The 22,800-nt window shown below is 35.9% G+C and overlaps 1 protein-coding gene across 1 annotated transcript in view; it reads left to right on the forward strand.

The window, feature by feature from the left end:
• The window catches only part of NUP37 (nucleoporin 37), a 46,510-nt gene that overhangs the window by 907 nt on the left and 22,803 nt on the right, over positions 1-22,800 (forward strand). The window contains exons 2-5 of the mRNA XM_046646843.1: positions 615-835; positions 9,742-9,866; positions 18,460-18,532; positions 19,575-19,669. Coding sequence (XP_046502799.1) covers positions 680-835; positions 9,742-9,866; positions 18,460-18,532; positions 19,575-19,669 — 449 coding nt within the window. The 5' untranslated portion in view covers positions 615-679. The remainder of the gene's footprint in view (positions 1-614; positions 836-9,741; positions 9,867-18,459; positions 18,533-19,574; positions 19,670-22,800) is intronic.

Below are 22,800 nucleotides of genomic sequence, written 5' to 3' on the forward strand. Positions count from 1 at the left end.
TTCTTTTTCGTTGTTTGCCATCCACAGGCTCTCTGGCTCGTTGCTCGTTGGGGGGGGGGGGGGGGGGGGGGGGGGGGGGGGGGTGTTTTTCTGCTCTAGCACTGGTGTCCAACACATAGTGAAGTCTTTTCAAATTCTGGCTCATCTTATGAGTTTGGCAAGCTGGTTAACCTCCTGAAGTCTCCATTTCTTCATCTGTAAAATGGGGACCATAGGTAGTACCTCCCTCCTAGCTTTGTGCAAATATTAAGCATGATAATGTTGGTAAAATGCTTAACATGGCCCCTGCAAATAGTGGTGCCTAAATGTTAACTGTCATTAATTTTTTATGAATATATTTACTCTTAAAGTGATTCCATCTTCAAGGACTCACTGTATCTTTTAGATAATCTAAACAATTTTATGGTAATTTATTCTGCAGGTATCATTCACAAAGTATTTAACTTATTTAATTTAATTAAAAATTCAATAAAAATATTTTAATTTAGTAAAAAATACTTTAAATTTTTTTGAGCTGTGATGTTTGCAATGCCCCATCCTTATTTTGAGTCATTTGCTGAAAGTGACTAACACCAACGGTTTCTGTCTAACTGTGTATGTGCTGTAATCCACAGTTTCGTGACCTTGTCCAGTAGAAGGCTATTTAATTTTTACAACTGCTCCAGTCTTGACATTCAAGATGAAGCAAGATGCCACAAGAAATGCTGCCTACACTGTTGATTGTGAAGATTATGTGCATGTGGTAGAATTTAATCCTTTTGAGAGTGGAGATTCAGGAAACCTAATTGCCTATGGTGGCAATAATTACGTGGTTGTTGGCACGTGTACATTTCAGGTTAGTGTACAAAACTGTAGTGAATGACTGAAGATATTTCACTGATAAGAAACCATACAAACTTTACTAAATTTTGGCTAATCTTTGAAAGTATATTGAGTTTGAATGTAAAAAAAAAAAGACAGGAAGAACTACAGAGAAAGATATTTCTAGTAATATATGCCTGAGATTTATACAAACATTAAATAGTAAAAAAAGAATATAAGGATTCTCTTTTGCGTCATGATTAGAAATGCAATATTCTGGTAATTGAAGTTTATGATTAACTGAACATTGGTATGTACAGGGAAAACACCAATTAAAGAGATCTAATTAATTTCTTAAACCAGCTTTTCTACATTCCTCTTTGACATAGAAAATAAGCTAAGATTGAGAGCCTGAAAAATGATCCTCCAGGAGATTTTATAGCTGTCATGATATTCAGCTTTTCTATTAATATGCTGTCATACTTTTTATACATCTAAAGCATACATCTAGCATGTACAAAGTATGGGATCATATTAATTGAACAGGCAGTTTAGTATAGTCATTAAGACAATGAAATCTGGAGCTAAAATGCCTAGCTTTTTACTCTTGCCTGGCCTTTACCACTTAATAACTATATGACTTTGAGCAGGTACTTAGCCACTTTTGTATAAAAATGAGGAAAATAATACTTAATAGGTTTTTGTGAGAGTGTAATGAGTTAGTACATGTAATGTTCCTGGAAGGCATCTGGCACATTTAATACATATATATGTTTTAGCTGTCACTGACTTGGTCAGTGGTGGCACTCAGGTGCAACCCCATATTTAATCACCAAGGTAAGATTGCTTTGTGGTGAGCACGCACCATACTTTCTCACAGGAAAGGTAGGTCTACATGTAAGAGAGACTTTGAACAATGAGAGTTCAACCCCAAGAATCTGGTTGGTCCTTTGCGTACCGGAATACTATTCATAGAACAATACTTCTTAGATTAATCAAGGAGATAATTTCTCAGTCACCAATTTTGAAAGATTTAAAATAACTATCAGTAAAGTGACATTATCATAAACATTATTTCCTCTTTTACTTAAAAAGCAGTTCAGTATCTTACAGCATTTTGACATCATAAGTGCAATTTAGCATTTTACAGTGCAGTAAATAAATAAAGTTTTACAAAATTAGACTGCATGTATGTTTATCCTAAGGGGAAAATATGAATTAAAGGCTTTGGTTTGTTGGTATCTGAGTAGAATAAAAGAGCTTTGACATTATCCCATATTGTCTCTTAGAGTTGGGGGAGGAATTTCTCGCTTTTAGTCTAAACATGACCCTCAGCCTGGCTTCAGCTGGACTGCGAGGTTAGCATCATAAAAAGTCACAGGATTAAGTGAAATAATACAGCACACTCTTGAAAAAGACTAAGGGGAAACCATATTTCTAATGCAGGCTACTAACTTACAGAAAAATAAAGCATCCCCCTACAGGTGAAACTAACTTTTTACTTCATGACTTTTAAAATTAATAGCTGTGAATGTAGAATTGTGTTCAAAAATACTGAAATAAATACGCTTTATCTCTGGTTTATGTTCAACTAAGAAACGTTGAGGGAGAAAGTCAAGAAGGGAGAAAAAAATTGGGAAAAAAGAAAGGCAGAGGTGATGGGTGGCAGAGAGAGAAAATGGGAGCAAAAGAGGGAAAAATGACAAAATGAGAAAAAACTAGCAAAAACATTTGTATTGTTCCGTTATGGTTTGTAGTCGTATGGGTTGTCCCTGTTGATCCTCAGACCTGTGAGAATGGCAGTGTAGGTCTTATCCTCAAATTACATAAGGAAAGAATTGGATTTTTATTAATTTCACAAGTAGTGAACACAAATTGTATTCTGTGCCAAGTACTGGAGATACAGTCGAACAACTCTCCCTGTCCTCGTGGGGTTTCCGTTCTACTTCAAAGAAGTGCAGGGATTTGTATGACTAGTAAATGAGAAAACAAGGTCTAGACTCTTTGAACCCCTATTCTTTTCCTTCTATGCTGCTATTCATATGGATTGAAGCTGTAGTTCAAACAGTTATGGAGAATTGAGTTCCAATAATTTGCCCTTGGGGATTCAGAATAAATTATTGCCTCCCTTTGAAGTTATTTTTTATCTACTTAAATATGATTAAATATTGTTCCTGTTCTCTCATGCTAGAACCTTGAAGTTCCATAGCACTTTGAGAGAAAACTAAGTCTTGAGAGAAAACTAAGTAGAGGTCAGTTGAACTGAAAGATTTTCACCTTCCTGTCAGAAAGACAATCCTCATTCTGCGACTATTAGGAAAACACTGTTGATATGGTGAATTTGAATATCAACAAAGCATTTTTCAGAATCTCATGGTGTTCTTTTGAATATGATGGAAATTTGAGCTGAATGATATTACTGTTGATTGGTGTCATGTATTTGTCAAATATTCATTAAGTGCAGATCAGCTACTGGGAACTAATAATGCATCCATTAAAAAAGCAAGGACCCTGGGGCCAGTCCTGTGGCCCAGCGGTTAAAGTTCCCCTTCAGTGGCTCAGGTGTGTGGGTTCAAATCCCAGGTGCAGACCTGCACTGCTCATCAGCCATGCTGTGGAGGTATCCCACATACAAAGTAGAGAAGGATTGGCGCAGGTGTTAGCTCAGAGCAAACTTTCCTCAGCAAAAAAAAAGCAGGCATCCTGCCTTCAAGGAGGTGTTTAAATGTAAAGCAATGCAATAAGAAAACAGCTTTAAAAGTCTTATGTGTAAAGGGCAGAGAGAGCATGAAGGTTTCTGAGTCTTTGAAAAGTCATCAATAATGAATCAAGGCCTCTGCTGGGACTTGGATGAGAACACTTGATTTAGGCAAGTGCATTCAATTTATATAGAACATGAAACAGAAGGATACCTAATGCTTGGATGAACAGACTTCATTTAACAAATATTTATTGAGCACCTGTTGGGTGCCAGACTGTGTGCTCAGCATCCAAATATTGTTTAATAGATTGGATTAATGGGCCAAGTTGAACAAGCTAAAATTTAATAAAGATGAATATAAAGTCTTAAAATGGTAGACTGCTAGAGCTACCAGGGAGAATTGTGACTTACGGTTTTTAGTCACCTGGATGTTCACCAGAATCAGTGCAATGATTAAACTACCAAAGGGAGCTAATTCAGTGCTGTCCAATAGAAATATAATGTGAGTCACAAATATAAATTTAAGTGCTGTAGTAACCACATTATGAAAAATAAAAAGCAGATGAAATTAATTTTAATAACATATTCAGCATATCCAAAATATTTTATATGTAACCAATATAAAAATTATTAATGAGCTATTTTGTATTCTTTTTATACAATCTGGTGTGCATTTGGCACTTTATAAAGTGTATACATCTCAGCTTGAACTAGCCACATTTTGCATGCTTCTTGGCCCCATGTGGCTAGTGGCTACCATATTGGACAGCACAGCTCTATATCCTCTGTAGATTGAAAGCAGTGTTTAATGTTTGCTTCAGTTCTCAGCAGTGTGTTATGATTCAAAGGGGATAATGTATTTGAAGACAGATTTCAGAGTGATATTAAAATGTTTAAAACTGTCACGTGGAAGAGGAATTAAACTCAATGGTAAATATATTTTGTGTTATTTGTCAATTCTATTTGAGTGGAGTTGTTGCTTATAGTGCTTTAAGATTGATGCTGAAAGTGCTTCCTTGAATGTATTCACCTAGGGGAGATGAGCTGCAGCCAGATATTTGCCATTACTGAATTAGACTTACTCTGTATGGTTCCAGAGAGCAGAATTTGGAGCAATGAGTAGAATTTACATGGAAAGAGATTTTGGTTTAGTTTTTTTCTGTTTTTCTTCTCTTTTTTAAAGTTGGCACCTGAGCTAACATCTGTTGCCAATCTTTTTCTTTTTCCTTCTTTTCCCCAAAGTCCCCCACTACGTAGTTGTATATTCTGGTTGTAGAGCCTCCTGCCTCTGCTATGTGGGGTGCTGCCTCGGCATAGCTTGAAGAATGGTGCTGGGTCCGCACCCAGGATCCGAACCAGTGAAACCCTGGGCCGCCAAAGTGGAGTGTGCGAACTTAACCACTCGGCCATGGTGCTGGCCCCCTGGTTTAATGTTAAAGAGAACTCTTTTAATAGTTAGAACTACACCCAAATTGAATAAGCTCCTCCAAGAAATAGCTAGTTCCCTCTCACTGAAAGTGTTCAGAGAAGGGTTGTCCAAACTCTTTTTCCAGAAATTCTACTAGAGATTCAAGCGTTAGTTGGAAGAAGTGGACTAGGTAAACGTTACAGTCTCATCTAACTAAAATTCTGTATTTGGCCTTAAATGGGTGTGGTGGGAGGGCCTGCCAATTTCAAACCCTTAGAATAGCCTTTTCATCAACCTGGCTTTGCCCCAACCTCAAATATGCTAGAGCCCTGTATAATGATTTGTATTATAGCAAGTTTTCCAAAGTATCTTAATTTCCTGCCTATACAATACTGCCTACACCCCAAACTGAACCCAAAATAGCATTCGTCTCTGCCTATACCACACACACACCCTAGCCTTTCACTTGGCTCAGCGACAGACATTGCTGCCAGGAAAAAAGGTTTCATTGGTAATATATAAAGCTCGGGCTATACAGTCCCTGGGATTTCCTTATCCCCACGACCACCCATTAAATTCGTATATACTTTGGATAACAAACTTCAGGATCTAATTGTCAACACTGTTGTTACAGTAGCAAACTAATGTGTATTTTGATGGTAAAAACTTCATTTTTAGAAGATTGATTTGTCAAGTGTGGAAATATAGGTGTAACGCAGACCATGAAGTCAGCTATGATTAGGTTCCTAACCTTGTTTTTAAATTGCGTAGTGGTTGCTGCCTTGGCATATCTGGCTGTTAGCTATACAGTTATTATACACACTAATTATGAAGTAATAAAATTTGACAGTGTTTTTCTTTCCTTGATAAATGCATTTATATTTCCTTTTTTCATTTATGGAAAAACTTTTTGCTGTTAACTCTAAGTCCACCTGAAATTTAAAGTTATTTTCAAGGGCTATCTGAATTATGTAGAGAAAGACATGTATAACATATTTGTGAAATCTGTTTGCTAGGATCCCAAAGGCTATCCTGGAAAAATCAGCGCATCTACTAGGATTCAATTAAAGTATACATTATAAAACTGCATTTAGATTCAGAGTGAATTGAATTCTTAGAATAGAACTTCAGATAATTCCTATTTATGTGGACTATGTATTCCATTAAATATCAAGTTTCACCTGCTCTGGATTTTTTTCCCTGATGTTTTATAATCTTATAAACTTTTATAGAAAATAATTGTGGTCACTTAATATGGAAGATTCCATGGGCAAATTTGTCATGCAGAAGTTTTGGTTTAGTCTCTAGACCCAGTTAGGGTATTGATTTAAATAACAAAACAATGATTTATTTATTTTTAAAATTGTAGTATTTTAAGCTTATAAAATTATTTTAAAATATGTTTATCTATATAAGATATGAAGAATAATAACAAAACAGATCCCTGTATACCTACTACCTAGTTCCGTTAAGAAATGGAATATAATTCCTTTTGAAGCCCCCTGGATATTCCTCCCTTACTGCCTTGCCTTCTCACCCCCAAGAGGTAACCATGTCTGGCATTTTGTGTTGGTAATTCCTGTGTTTCTTTATAGAGTTACCATATGTGGAAGTGTTACAAGTCAATATATTGCTTTTCATATTTTAAACTTTATATCAATGAAACTATTTTGTGTTATGTTTTTCTACAGTTTGTTGCTATTAACACTGTATTTGTTAAATTTATGCCAAACTTCATTTGTTTTCAGTTTTTTAATTGAAAACATTACCAACATGAATATTCTTATGTCTTCTGTTTGCCTTTTGTTACCCCCTCCTTTAATTTTTTTCCTCCCTGATAGTTTGGAAGTTTTACATGCTATTTCTCTTCTTTTTATACCAAAGACACTTTAATATGTATACTTAATTAGACAAAGCCAAAATTAATATCTTTAACTTCTTAATGAACAAAACAAGGACCTTTGACTCTTGAACAGTTATTACCCTCTCTAGACTTAGATTATTGTCATATTTTAGTTCTCTATCGTTTTTCTTCTCATTTTAACCCATAAATTTGATGTTTGATGTGGCTAGTATTTGTTTAGATTTCCCCACCTGTCTTCCCTTGAGTTTTTGCTCGCTGTTTCTTACATCTCAGGCCTTCATTCTGGGGTTATTTTTCTTCACCTGAAAGCACAGCCTTTACTACACAGAAAAGTTTACTATTAACTTTTTTCTCTAAAGGGCCAGATAGTAAATATTTTAGGCTTTGCCAGCCACTTAAGGTGTCTGTTGCAAATTATTCTTTGCTTTTTGCCACTCCTTAAAAATATAAAAGTGATTCTCAGGTCGTGGGCCATATGAAACCAGGCCATGGGCCAGATTGGGCTCATGAGCCGCGGTTTGACAGCCCCTGCTGTAGGTGATCCTTTAGTGAGAGTTTATTGAGGTTAACTCTTGGTTTTTGTTTTTCTGAAAATATCTTTACTACAGCTTCATCTTTGAAAACCAGTTTTTTGTGTCTACAATTCTAGAGTTTTTTCTGTCATCGTTTTGAAGATATTATTCTACTCTATTCTTGCATTTGTTGTTTCTGGTGAGAAGTCGATGGTTGTTCTAATTATTTTATAGGAAATATCTTTATAGGAAACCTATCTTTTCTTTCTGGATGCTGTTGCTAAGATCCCCATCTCCCTGGACCTCTCTTTTTCTCTCTCCTCTCCCTCTTCTCTTCCACCTTTTCTCCCTCCCTCCCTCTCTCTCCCTCTCACTCAATCTCCTTCCCTCGCTCCTCCCCCTCTTTCTCCATCTATATATATATATATGACGAGTTTGTGTGTGTTCTGAAGTTTCAGTATAGCTGCAGGTGTCTTTTTATTTAAGCTGCCTGAGATTTAATGTTCTTTCTAACAATATGTATTGGTGCCTGTCATCAAGTATGGAGAATACTTTGCCATTATCTTTTCAAATATTCCCTCTTCCCCTATTCCCTCTATTCTCTCCTACAACCCAAATTAGATATATGGTGGAACTTTCTCAGTGAATGCCTCTTAACATCTCTTTTTGTCTTCTCTTTGCTACATTCCAAGTAATTTTTTCAAATCTGTCTTTTAGCTGCTCTAAGCATTGATTTTCTTTTTTTCTGTTACAGTATTTTCATCTAAAAGTTTTGTTTAGTTCTTTTTAAAATCTGCCTGGTCATTTTTGATAATTACTTGTTGCTTATTCATAATTTTTGATTATCTATTCTATTTCTCTATAAATATCTCTGTTCTTGTCTCTGATTTTTGTATGTGTGTGTGAGAAAGATTGGCCCTGAGCTAACGTCTGGTGCCAGTCTTCCTCTTTTTGCTTCAGGAAGATTGTCACTGAGCTAGCATCTCTGCCAATCTTCCTCTGTGTTTTTTATGTGGGATGCCACCGCAGCATGGCTTGACAAGTGCTGCTCTATCTGCACCCGGGATCCAAACACGTGCACCCCGGGCTGCCAAAGTGGAATGCCCGACCTTAACCACTATGCCACAGGGCCAGGCCCTCTTGTCTCTAATTATTTTATCTAATGTCTTTGCAGGTTTGACTCTTCTGTTTGTGTTTGTGGTATTTTGTTTTCGTGTAGGAGTGCATGCATATAAGATCATATTTGATTGAACTATATCTGTGGGAACTTTTTGATTCCTGGATAGAGGTAGTTCATCCAAAGAGAATTTGCCTTTGTCTGTCAAGTGCTTGGGGCTACTACCAACATAGGACCATTTGGAAATACATTGTCATTTTGGGGAACACATAGTTAGTATGAATTCAACCTCAAACTCGTGTTAGGGCCAGCAAATGGTTGAGATTTCTCCAAGTGACTTTTTCTTGGCCCTCACCCATGGTAGGTATTTTGCTTGACGGTTTTGCTTTTTGGGGTTTCTTCCTACTTCCCCTTTAAAGGTTCTGGATCTATGCCGAGATCTCTGATCTGCATCCTTCCTTGTGCAGGCGCTAAGCTTTGTCTTCGGTCCCCTGCAAACTGAAGCTATTAGTTATTGGATGTGGGCAAATGTCCTTGAGATAGCTATATGCCTTGGTGCTCGCTTGCTTCTCTAGATTTGGATTTTTACATTGTTTTTATAGTGGGAAAGCTTTTCACGTTATTGTCCATATTGCTAGACTTAGATGACTTGACTTTTCAAAATTCATTTTTCCCCCTCATCTTCCCATGAGGATAAACTGAAATCATTTTAATGGTACTGAACCAGGCAAATAAACTGACTTTATTAAACATCAAGTCGAATATCCAAACGACTATGTTAACCAGATTGTTATTTGCATATTCATAGACATAATAGTATAGATGGACAATTTGTAACATCTTACCCATGTATAACGCCATATATAATACTATATGAAAGTCACTGATACTCATTATAATGACTGTGAGGCATCATATGGTCCCAAAGGATCTTACACATGATCAAAACTTTATGTTCATTGTATATTTTTTTATATTATCAGTTGGTAATCCATGTATGGTAATTCATTTGCCTAGAATATTCTGATTCTTAGAGCATTCCATTTTCATTGTGTTTGCTGTGATTTATTATTAGGATTAAAATGTCTCCTGAGTAAGATAAAAAGTATAACATGTTTACTGTGTGTTTTTAGTTGCCTTAGGAAGTTATTTTGTGATGCTTAGACACCTTTGGATATTGTTGTTGTTGTTGTTCAGTGAACCAAGTAAATCTCAGTATCTAATCTTTTGAACTTCTCAAAGGAATATATATGACCTGATAAATTCATTATAATGAAATAGTGAGTATTATATTGTTTATTCTTATAATTTATTAAAACATTTACTGTGTATGCTTAGGAGGAAGAAGCAGACATTGAAGGAATTCAGTATAAAACACTACGGACGTTTCACCATGGAGTCAGGGTGGATGGCATAGCTTGGAGCCCAGAGACTAGACTTGATTCATTGCCTCCAGTAATCAAGTAAGTTTAAAATTATCAAGTGCAATATTTATTTGTGTTAAGTGATCTGAAACTTTCATCATAGGGACCTTTTTCCTCCATTTCCGTCTTCCCCAACTCCAGATGTTAGATATTTTAACATTTGCTGTTATTTCATAATTTAGGCTTATTGTCTGAATTTGTGATTTAAATACACCTTGAACGTGTGTTTGGGTCTAAGAACAAAGCTCTTCACCTGAGATTCATCTGAATCGTTTGAAGTTTTCACAGATTCTTTGTTGAGTTTACCACTTATTGAAGTACATCTCCGTTAAAATAACTAAATTTGGTTGAGTCATTAATCACCCTTACTGCCCCATACATAGGCCAAGGTCACATTTTCATGTTTAGCAGTACATGAAACTATAGCTCTAATGCTTAGGCTTCAGTTTTTGTGACAGCATTTGAAAAGAACGATTGCTTTTTGAGAAAAATCGTATCACCACCTGCTGAGGCCTTCTTCACAAGGACAGTAATATGTCAGGTTATTTAAGGTTTGTTACAAAACACTAACCTTGCTTCCACAAATGTCAAATCTAAAAGATATGTCTTCTTTTAGTAAACAGTATTTAGCAACTGTAAGTTAGCTCTTACTGAGCTAGTTTTTTTAAATTAACCTACTAATCTAATTTTTTTTAATTAAGAAATAATTTAAATACAGTGAAATTCTCAACTCTTAAGGGTACAGTGTGGTCAGTGCTGATGCATTCTTGTATAACCAACACTCTGGTAATACATAACATTTCTGTTACCTCGAAAGATTCTTTGTGCTCCTTCCCAGTCAGTCCCTGCAGCCATCCCCTGCCAAGACAACCATTGATCCAATTTCTATTGCCAGAAATTAGTTTTGCCTATTCTAGAACTTCATATAAGTGGAATCATTCAGAATGTATTTTTTGTATCTGGCTTAATGTTTTTGAGATTTAGCCACATTGTGTATACCAATGGTTCATTTCTTTTTATTTTTGAGGAATATTCCGTTACAGTGTATGATACAATTTGTTTATCCATTCTCCTATAAATGGACACCAGGGCAGTTTCCAGTTTTTAGCTATTATGACTAAAGCTATTATGAGCATCCCTCTGTGTGGCTTTTAGTGGATATGTGGTTTCATTTCTCTAAGGAGTAGAATTGCTGAATCAGAGGGTAGATGTCTGTTTAACGTTTTATGAAAGTACCAGTTTCCTTAGTGCTTCTCCCATTTTATGTTCTCACCAATAATCTAAGGATGTTCAGCTTGCTCTACCTACTCTCCAACATTGATTGCTGTCAATCTGTTAAATTTTAACTATTCTGGTTGGTACCACACTGATGTTTCCTTGATGGCTAATGATGTTGAGCAGTCTTTCATGTGAGTTCTATTTCCTTTCTAAGGAATCTTTGCCTACAACGAGATTGTGAAGATGTTCTTTGTTTTTCTCTAGAAGCTTTTACAGGTTTTAGCTAACTGAGTTTTAAATAATCTGCACAACAGCTCTTGTCAACATACATATGTCATTGTCAACAGCCAATGTGCTATTCATTTCCTTTTATATTAAAAGGAAGCGTTCACAGAATGTGGAGCTAAGCAAGAGTCAGTCAGTCTCTGTGCATTCTGCAGCAGATTTTGAAAGCTATAGAAACCAGCTACTTCCTGTGGTTTTGCCTGGTGCCTGTTTTTCTGGCCTTTTAATGGATTTGCTGTATTATTTCATCTTTTATTGTTGTTGCTTTTTGATAAGCTGCCTCAAATCCTTTTTGGAACTATGCAAATATAAATAATAAATTCAAAGCATTAATTGGTCATTAATTTTAAAGAGAGTATTTTTAAAGCAAGCTGACAGCACAATTTTGTTGTTTTCAAATAAATTATGTATTTTTATTATAAAAATAATACACATTATATCAAATTTAGAATATACAGAAATATTTTTAAAATGCCATCCCAATACCCTTTCCATTTTTTTCATAAGTAATTTTACACAATTGTGATTAAACTATATAAGCTATATATCTAAGTTTTTAGACTCGTTTGTTTGTTTGTTTTTGATGAGGCAGACTGGCCCTAAACTAGCATCTGTTGCCAATCTTCCTCTTTTTGCTTGAGGAAGATTGTCACTGAGCTAACATTATGCGAATCTTCCTCTATTTTATATGTGGGATGCCACCACAGCATGGCTTGATGAGTGGTACATTGGTCCACACCCAAGATCTGAACCTGCAAACCCTAGGCCACTGAAGTAGAGCACAGGAACATAATCACTATGCCACCAGGCCAGCCCCTATTTATACTTCTTAGTTAACTTTACATTTTTTTCATAGTATTCTAAAGTAAACAGTATTTTTTTCATGACTAAATAGTTGTCTGTCAAGATGACTGAGGTATAACTTCATATCTCTCTTACCATCATTACCTTTTATCTTACAGTTAAAAAGAAACTCTTCCTAATGTTTTATCTTTAGCATTTAGTTGCCTTAAGTTCTGTTCTCTCTCTCACTCTGCCTTTCTACTCTTATTTCATCCCCATTTGCTTTTCTTTTACACTTGCTAGAGAGTAGACTGTTCACCTTACTTCAATTCTCTGATATTTTCTGGTTTAATTAAAGGGTGACTTAAATACCCTCAACATGTATAAACTAAAGCAGCAAAGATTTGGAGAAAAAAGGAACAGCACAAGGTTGGCCATAAAGTTTTGTGGTTTTGTTTTTCTTTTAATCCTAATAAGATTCTTTCATTAATTTTCTAAGTAAATATTCTTTGACCCCTGTAACTCCCTTGTTTTCTGATGTTTTTACTGAACTTAGCCTCATTCTGCTAGTAATACCTTCTTTACAAACTCTTTTTCTTGGGATATTTCTTTTAAAAACCTTATAAAAATATAAAAACCTTATGTTCTAGAGATCATATTTTGAACAGAGATTTTTAAATGATTTCTTTAGGACATAGGTGAGGAACTCTGCTTTAGGAGGACCTCACGTTAGTAATGTTCTTGTAGCAAATTTGTTCTAGAGTTTCCTCTGACTAGGGAAATAATGAATACCCAAAAGGATAATGGGACAAATTCAAAAGAAGAGAATTAGGTAGAATAAGCTTTGTTTTTTAGTTTTCTTATCTTTTATTTGTATGTAGGAAATATAGCATACATGCCAAAAAGTGCATAGAATATATGTGTGCAGTTTAACGTGATTATTGTAAAACAAAGACACATGTAATGATCACCCAGGTCAAGAACTAGAACATTGCCAGTGCCCAAGGCCCCCATGTGCCCCTCCCTATTCAACCTTCTTTCCCCTTGAAGATAAGCATTCTCATGATTATTATGAAAATGATCTTCTTGCTTTTCTTTATAGTGTTATCAGCTATTTATGCATCCCTAAACAATATAGTTTATTTTTACATGCTTATGGACTTCCTTATAATGGAATAGTAATATCCTTTTTTTGTCCTGCTTTGTTCACTTGACGTTGTATGTGTGAGATTCATCTATGTTTCTACTTGTAGCTTTGGTTATTGGTTTCTATTGCTATATAGTATTCCATTATGAACAAACTACAGTTTATTCTACTATGCTTCCAGTTTGGGGTTGTTATGAATAATGCTGCTTTGAACATCCCTTTACATGTATCATAGTGTGCATGTGCTCACGTTTCTTTAAATATATATTTAGGAGTAGATAATGCCAAACTGTTTTCCAAAATGATTATCTCCTTAACATACCCAAAACATACTTCTCCCGTAGCAGTTAGCACACGTCTCTTCAGTGTTTCTTAGGCCTTCCTTTTCTCCTCTCCCTTTCATTGTCTCTTCCATCTGCAACAGAGATGTGAAGAGTGGATAAGGTGATGAACTGACAAGACTGAAAGTTTCCTAGGCTTAGTCAAAGGAAAGTTGGCTAGCCTAGACTTGGGGGTGTTGGGCTGATTTAGACAAGTCCTTGATGTCAAAACTTGGGCATTAGTAACCTATGACACCACCTGTGTGCCAAAGGAGCACAGGAGAGTTTTTGGTTTTAAGAAATATGTTAGTTGCCATCAGGACCATAGTTAAATTATTAAGTGAACATGGTTTGATTTGAGCCCTCTCCTTTTTTTCCCCTGCCTATAATGTCCCAAATCAAAGAACCTGTTTTCAGAATTCATCATTAATTACAGGTATTGATTAAATTAAAGGAAAGTGAAGAGCATTTTAGAACAGAATTAATAGAGTGCTTACGTTTATGAACTAAACGTTCATGAAAGGACATTAGAAGTCAACGCATCCAGTTCCCTTCACCTTATAAGAGGGGAGACTGAGACCTAGATCAGGTAAGTGCCGTCCTCGAGTTACACAGCTAGGACGTGGTGATGGCAAGACGAGGCCAAGCGGAGTAATCAACAGATTCTCTCCCAGTCCTGGAGACCAGAAGTCTGAAATCAAAATGTTGGCAAGATTGGTTCTTCATGGAGGCTCTAAGGAAGAATCCGTTCCATGCCTCTCTCCTAGCTTATGGTGGTGGCTAGGAGTCCTTCATGTTTTTTGCCCTTTTTGTGTGTGTGTATGTGAGGAAGATTGGCCCTCAGCTAATATCTGTGCCAATCTTCCTCTGTTTTATGTGGGACACTGCCACTGCATGGCTTGACAAACAGTACTAGGTCACCAGGGATCCGAACCTGCGACCCCTGTGCCACCGAAGCAGAACACGCAAACTTAACTGTTATGCCACCAGGCCTTTTTGATGCATCACTTCAGTCTCTGCCTCTGTCCTCACGTCTCCTTATTTCCCGTGTTCCTCCTTTTCTGTCTTATGAAGACACTCATCACTGGATTTAGAGCCCACCCCAAATCCAGGATGATCATCTTGAGATCCTTAACTTAATTACATCTGCAAAACTCTGTTTTCAAATGGGTTCACATTCATAGGTACCAGGTGTTAGGACTGGACGTATCTTTTGGGGGCCACTATTCAACCTACTGCAGATGATAACATTCATATGCACTCTATAAATACATAGAAATGCAAGATAGACTGTGTACTAATGTAACGTCGTGTACCCTTTCAAATAAACCCTTTAAGAATCTCACTAGCTAACCAAGGATGCAAAAGACTTGTACACCAAGAACTACAAAATATTGCTGAAAGAAGTTAAAGAAGACACAAATAAATGGAAAGACAGCCCATGTTCATGGATTGGAAGGCTTAATATTGTGAAAATGTTCATATTACCCAAAGGAGTCTACAGTGTAATGCACTCCCTATTAAAATCCCAATGACATTTTTTGCAGAAATCAAAAAATCCTAAAATTCAAATGAACTTCAAAAGACCCCAGATAGCCAAAAAAAAAAAACTTAAGAAAGCTGGAGGCCTCACCCTTCCTGATTTCAAAACATATTACAAAGGTACAATAATCAAAACAGTATGTTACTGGCATAAAGACAGACATACAGGCCAATAGAATAGAATAGGGAACTGAGAAACCAATCCTCACATATATGGTTAAATGATCTTCAGCAAATGGTGCTGGAAAAACTAGATATCCATATTCAAAAGAATGAAGTTGGACCCTTACCTTATACCGTATACAAAAATTAACTCAAAATAGATTAAAGACCTGAAACTATAAAACTCCTAGCTAATTAAGCATAGGAGAAAAGCTTCATGACATTGGTCTTGGCAGTGATTGCATGAATATGACACCAAAAGCATAAGCAACAAAAGCAAAAGTAGACAAGTGGGACTACATAAAACTTAAAAGCTTCTGCACAGCAAAGGAAACAATCAACAGAGTGAAGAGGCTAGAGAATGGGAGAAAATATTTGCAAACCATGTATCTGATAAAGAGTTAATCTCCAAAAATGTATAATTGAGTTATACTCCTACGACTCAATATCACAAAAAATAATAACCTGTTTAAAAAATGGACAAGGAAGGGCCGGGCCCGTGGCCAAGTGGTTTAGTTCGCATGCTCTGCTTTGGCAGCCCAGGGTTTCGCTGGTTCGAATCCTGGGCGCGGACACAGCACTGCTCATCAGGCCATGCTGAGGCAGCATCCCACATGCCACAACTAGAAGGACACACAACTAAAAATATACAACTCTGTACCGGGGGACTTTGAGAGAAAAAGGAAAAATAAAATCTTTAAAAAAAAAAAATGGACAAAGAACTTGAATAGACATTTCTCCAAAGAAGATACACAAATGGCCAACAAGCATGTGAAAAGATGTTCAACATCACTAATCATTAGGGAATGCAAATCAAAAACACAATGAGATATCACCAACACCCATTAGGATGGCTACTATAAAAAAATAATGTGTTAAAAAAATTAAAAAATATATATATATATAAAAAATAAATAATAAGTGTTGATGAGGATGTGATGAAATAGAAACCATTGTACACTGCTAGTGAGAAGTAAAATGATGCACACACCATGGAAAATAGTATGGCAGTTCCTCAAACAATTAAAAATACCATATGACCCAGCAATTCCACTTCTGGATATATAGTCAAAAGAATTGAAAGCAGGGTCTCGAAGAGCTCTTTGGTGTTCATTGCAGCATTATTTGCAATTGCCAAGAAGTGGAAGCAATCTATCCAACAACGGATGAATGGATGAAGAATGCATATGTATGTGTGTATATATATGCATATGTGTATAAAAGAAGTAATTCCTATCATATGCTACAACACGGAGGAACCTTGAGGAAGTTATACTAAGTGAAATAAGCCAGTCACAAACAGACAAATATTACATGATTCCACTTATATGAGTATCTAAAATAGTCAAACTCTTGGAAATAGAAAATAAAATAGTGACTACTAGGGCCTAGGGAAGTGGGGAAGGGGGAGCTGTTGTTCAATGGATATAGAGTTTCAGTTTTTACAATATGAAAAGGTTCTAGAGATCTGTTTCACAACAGTGTGCATAAACACTACTGTAGTGTACTCTTAAAAATGTTAATGTGGCAAATTTTATGTATTTCTGACCACAGTTTTTAAAAAGTTAACATAGTAATCATAAATAATTTCAAAAATGTAAAGAATAAGAAATTAAATGTCTCCTGAATATTAAAAAAAAAAAAAAAGAATCTCACTAGAAAGTAATCTTTGTTAAAATTTGTTTCCTGTTTGGAAAGTATATAGTGAAACTACTAAAATTAAAAACTACAAAGCTACCTCTAAATTACTCAGTGTTATTTCTAGGAAATGTGGATGTTTCCTAAGACTCTTCCCGCCATAGTCATGCACACAGATAACACACGCATATATACACATACCTCTCACCTACCTTGCTTATGCATCTTCCCCTCTGAACTCAGGGAAATGCAAAATACTGGAAAATTTGATCCTTGTTTATGAATACCTCAAAACAGCATAGTCCCCATCGTGGAGAGAAGAAGACTACCTTATTTTACTGCAATTTTTAATTTCCCCTCTGAGAAAGCCTTGGGCAGAAGAGGGAGTTTCCGTGCTGGCTTTGATCTGTTTCTTCCGATCGCTCTTGACAAATCATTAAAGGGAGGTGTGGCAGCAGAGATCTACCAGCACATCTGGGTCTATAGATTAGAAGCTTTGCTTTTATTTAACTTAAATTTTATTTAAATTAAATTTATTAGTTGAGAAAAAGATGGTTAACTTTAAGGTAGTCAGAACTAAAGAAATTTAGATTTGCATGATACTCATTTACCTAAAAACAGTTGGAAATAAACTTTATTTTTCACTATATAAATATAATTTGTATTTCTTCCCCAGCCATAATCTGACATGCTGAGAACCTAAAAATTGTAGGATCAAAAGTGAACTAGTTAAAAAATAGTTGTGTATTGCCTAGATTTTTCTTCTTCTTCTTCTTCTCCCCAAAGCCCCCCAGTACGTAGTTGTACACCCTGTTGCGGGTCCTTCTAGCTGTGCTGTGTGGGACGCCGCCTCAGCATGGCTTGATAAGCGGTGCTGGGTCCACACCCAGGATCCAAACCTGTGAAACCCTGGGCCACCAAAGCAGAGCATGCAAACTTAACCGCTCAGCCATGGGGCCAGCCCCTTAGATTTGTTTTTTTAATGTGACATACATTGATGAACTACTAAAAAGTATCTTAAATGTTAGAGTTAGTACAAATAATACTCCAGCTTTTAGTAGATATAAATATACCAGCTTTTATAGTTATAAAATGATTATCTTCTTTCATCTCATTTATTTAGAGGAATAGAAAAGGTAAGAAGGCTTCTGGATAACTGAAGAAGGCAAAGACTAAGGTAGATGTGTAACAATATGTTTAACATCTAATATTGACCTAGCTAAAATGAAGATACTTTCTTAATCCATCCTCGTGTAACTTTTAAGAAAAGTTAAAAATTAAATTCATGTGGTGATTTATAATAAAATTCTATACTTCTATTATTGAAGAGAAAAATCCAAAATATATAATTTTTGGTTGTTTTCCAAAAAAATTTTAAGTGCCTCCTACTGTCTGTAATAGCTATATAACATTTTTTACAAGAACCACAGCATCTTCCTTCTGCCTCCCCAAAAAACCCATGATTGCAAAAGCGGGGGAGAACTTTCATTTAACAGAGACTGAAAATGGGTTTGTTTTTGTTTTTTCTTGCTTCCAGATTTTGTACTTCAGCTGCTGATTTGAAAATTAGATTATTTACTTCAGATCTTCAAGATAAAAATGAATACAAGGTATGTTGACTGGTATAATTCAGAATTCTATTTCAAAACATATTTATTATTTTTTGCTTTTTTAATTAGATTTATCCCAATTTAAAGTGACTTTTTTATCGTCATCTTTAAAGTATGTAATTTAGGGTCTCATTTACTCTGTTTTAGGCTATAGTAACTAGGTTCTAGTAAGATTATAAACCTGATATCACTTAGTAAATTAAAATATTTAGGTAAGCACAGCAAATGAGGGAGAATTAGAGATTCACAGTTGGGGACAGTAGGAGTTTAATAGACGTGAACACACATAGAGTAAGAGTCAAACTTCAAGGGAACAAATGGTCAGTACAGCATAGAGCAAGGCAGGATTACAAGGTAGAGAAGAGCAAAGAAGCAAGAACAATATCCATTAAAATGTTTAAATATCTGCTATCTGACAGGCTGTTTAGGATAAAGATGTAGACTAGTTGAACCTTGCCTGCTCACATAGGCCTCTACCTTGCAACTTTCCATTTGTTCCTTCTGTAGCCAGAAGAGGATTTCTGGATTGTTGTGATGATGGGCCTACAGTACTAGCTGTCGCCAGTGCTGGCAGTCCCACTGAGCACGTGAATAAAGACCTTAGAAGGTGACGTCCGTACTCCGTGTTTATTAGGTGCAGCATAGCAAGTATGAAGTAAAAAGTCGAGGGGGACTCTATCGCAGTGCCCCAGAAAGTTCTTTTGGCTTTAATTTTTATTTAAGCTTTATGTAATAAGTGAGAAAGGAGGTGATGTGAGGACAGGTACAGTAAAAAAGTGTGTGTGTTTTTGTAAGAAATGCATACTAGAGAAGAAAAATCAAGCTAATAGCAGTGTGTTGAATGATCAGCTTCTTCCCAAGATAAACCTTCTAGAAAAGTGGGTGAATAAATCATGCCTTAAAAATAGCAGATTGCTTAAGGAATATTTATAGAAAAGAGAAGCATGCAGTGAAAGCTTTTAAGGCAGCAAGGTAAAAATATTAGGTGGGAACATTGTAGATTATTTTCCTGTGTTCTTATTAACTTTTCCGCTTATGTCAGGTTTTAGAGGGCCATTCAGACTTCATTAATAGTTTGGTGTTTGATCCCAAAGAAGGCCAAGAAATTGCAAGTGTGAGTGATGATCATACCTGCAGGTATGTTGCTTATGTTACCACCACATTTTTGAATTTTCATCTTATTTTAATGAGAATTCCATTTTAAAAATTAGAGGAAATATAACTTCTATATATACGCCACAAACTATTGTAAAAGAAGCGTACTTTATTTAAATTGTAAGTATGGCACAAACATGAGTTTCAAAACCAGTGAGTTGAGTTTCCTCCAATTTAATGCAAACTTCCCTTGCTGATTCATGGATGTGATTTACACATTTATGAAATCCAAATATACATTGGGTCAAATTCTCCAATATTGGACGAGATCAGTAGAATAACGAAAGGCAGTTGCCATATTGTGAAGTCGTTTCACAGATCCTGTCTGATACGTTAGTAAGTAATAATGAACTGCGAATCTCATTTGTTAAAAGCAAGACTGATAGGAAATTTTGTGTTTTCAGAAATTCGAAAGTCTCTGTATAAGGTTTTCTGTAGATATAATACATTTCAATATCACGTTCTTCCGCCCCACTCCCTAGTTTGGAACAGATGAGGTAACTATAACATTTTAATAGTGCCTAAAGCTGGAGAATATCACAAATGAGGAACAAGATGAAGAGCAAGAGTGGGAGGTGGAAATAAGCTGAGGAGTCAGGAGTGAAATGATGGCATCAGTCATTAGAGGAGTGCCAATTGCTTCATTTGCTTTAACAGAACTGTGAGTGAAAAAAAACCACAGCTCTGCAGTTTTGCATGATTTGAATGTTTGATAGGGCTATGACAAAATCTTTAGTATTTATAAACACTTATATACATATAAAACTGTTGAATACGTGCCCTTTCACATTGGAAGTAAAGCCACTAGCTACTTTTTAAATTTTAATCTTCTTAATAGCTCATCTTTTTAAAGTTATAGAGTCTTTGGCCATTATTCGTTACATACTGCCTGTTAAAATTTTCATGTCAGGGACATGAAAGATTTACTGACATTAAGATTCTAGGGCCCCAAGTGTTACAAAATCAAGTTTGTATGAAGACTTGAAGAGTGAATGGGACCATTTTTTAGGTGAAAGATTAGATCACTAGAAATAAATAATGACATTTTAGTTCTTTAACACATGGACTTTCCTAATCATAAACATTTGGAATAATGAAACCTGAGAGGGAGGAAAATGAGTGTCTTTGCAAGCCAAAGAATAGCCTCTGAATAGTGAACAACAGCCAGGGAGACCTGGGATTACAGTCAGTGGTCTGTGATTCTTTTATTTGGTTGTAGACATTGGGATTTTTGTAGACTAGTAAAATTGTCCTAAAATTTTGGGAGACTGACAGAGGGTTGCCAACTTTTTATTTTGTCAAGTAATAAGAATTTTTAAAGGTCTACTGCGTTCTATTATTACCTTCATTTTTTAAAAGAGAACATTATTACTCTAAAAAGGCAAAAGAGCTTAACTTCAGAGTAAGTCCTTTAATTTGAATAGATTTAACTTTGAAAAGTCACTACACCACCCCTAATTTTCTTATTTTGCTAGACTGGTTGATGGTGTTATTGTTCAGCAAATACTTATTCTCTCTTCCTGCTTCCCATGGAAAGAGGAGATTTTCCCATTCTGTTGGGCTTAGCCATGTGATTTTATTTAGGCCAATGTAATGTTAGCAGGTGTGACACAAGCAGACACTTTAAATGTTTTACTTGGTTTGTCTTGACCTACTGTCCTCTGTCTTCTGCTATAAGATGAGTATGTCCTAGATAGCTCCTGGTCCTAGAATGAGAAACACATGGAGCAGTTATGGACCCATCTGGCATTATGAAATAGAACTTCCCACAGACCCATGAGCAAGAAATTTATTCTTCTTTTTGTAAGCCTCTGGGATTTGGGGGTTGATAACATCATTGCAGTGGTAGCTGGGGAGCTAAATTTAGAATTCATCGGCTTAGTTTGCCAACCAGAAGTAAAGGACAATTCTAATTGGCTATTAAAGTCGAACCGCTTGGGCCAAAAGCTAAGCAATATAGATAAGATTTTAAAGAGAAACAGAAATATAAGTAAATCAGGAAGTTCAAAGTAAGGAAGAGTAGTAAATATCTTAAATTCTCATAGTAACAAAGGAAAGAAGGAATTCTAAGAGGACAGACTACAATAGAAAAACATTTCAATACAACTATCCTCATTAACTCAAAGTCTAGAATTTCCAAGTTACAAATAAAGACACTAGCCAAATGGTAACTGTACAATTTGGGCAGTGGAAATAGCCATTTGCATCCCAGGAATCATTCCTGTCGCTATACTAAAGTAATGCCTGCTGTAGTCTGGGTCTGCATGTTGGTGGAAAAGGTACATTAGTGAAATCCATGTCCAATCACAGTCAAAGCCTGTGTCACCTTGGAAGTTGTTTTATATGCAGATGATACCATGCTTAAAAAAAACATGCTAGGGCTGGCCCAGTGGCATAGTGGTTAAGTTCATGCACTCTGCTTCAGCGGCCTGGGTTTTGCCAGTTCATATCCTGAGTGCAGACCTACACACCACTCATCAAGCCATGCTGTGGTGGCATCCCACATACAAAATAGAGGAAGATTCGCACTGATGTTAGCTCAGCAACAATCGTCCTCAAGCAAAAAGAGGAAGATTGGCAACAGATGTTAGCTTAGGGCGAATCTTCCTTCCACAAAAAAAAAAACCTAAATAGAATAACTAGACTGAAGGTTAGTAAGGAAGTAGAGGATTTGAGCAACATTATAAACCAAGTAGACCTAGCAAACATACAACAGACACTCCCAACATCAGCAGAATACACATTCTTCTCAAGTGCACACGGAACATTCTCCAGAATAAACCATATGTTAGGCCTCAAAACAAATCTAAATAAATTTTAGAAGATTGAAATCATACAAAATATCTTCTTTGACCACAGCAGAATGAAGTAGAAATCAGTAACAGAAGGAAAACTGGAAAATCTACAAATAGATTGAAATTAAACATTACACTCTTAAACAGCCAATGAATGGATCAAAGAGAAAATCACAAGAGAAATTAGAAAATATTTTGAGATGAGTGAAAATGAAAACACAACATACAAAATTTATGGGATGCAGCAAAAGCAGTACGAGAGGGAAATTTATAGCTGTAAACACCTACATTAAAAAAGAAGAAAGAGGGGCCAGCCTG

The sequence above is a fragment of the Equus quagga genome, chromosome 19 (assembly GCF_021613505.1).
Source record: "Equus quagga isolate Etosha38 chromosome 19, UCLA_HA_Equagga_1.0, whole genome shotgun sequence".
NCBI lineage: Eukaryota > Metazoa > Chordata > Mammalia > Perissodactyla > Equidae > Equus > Equus quagga.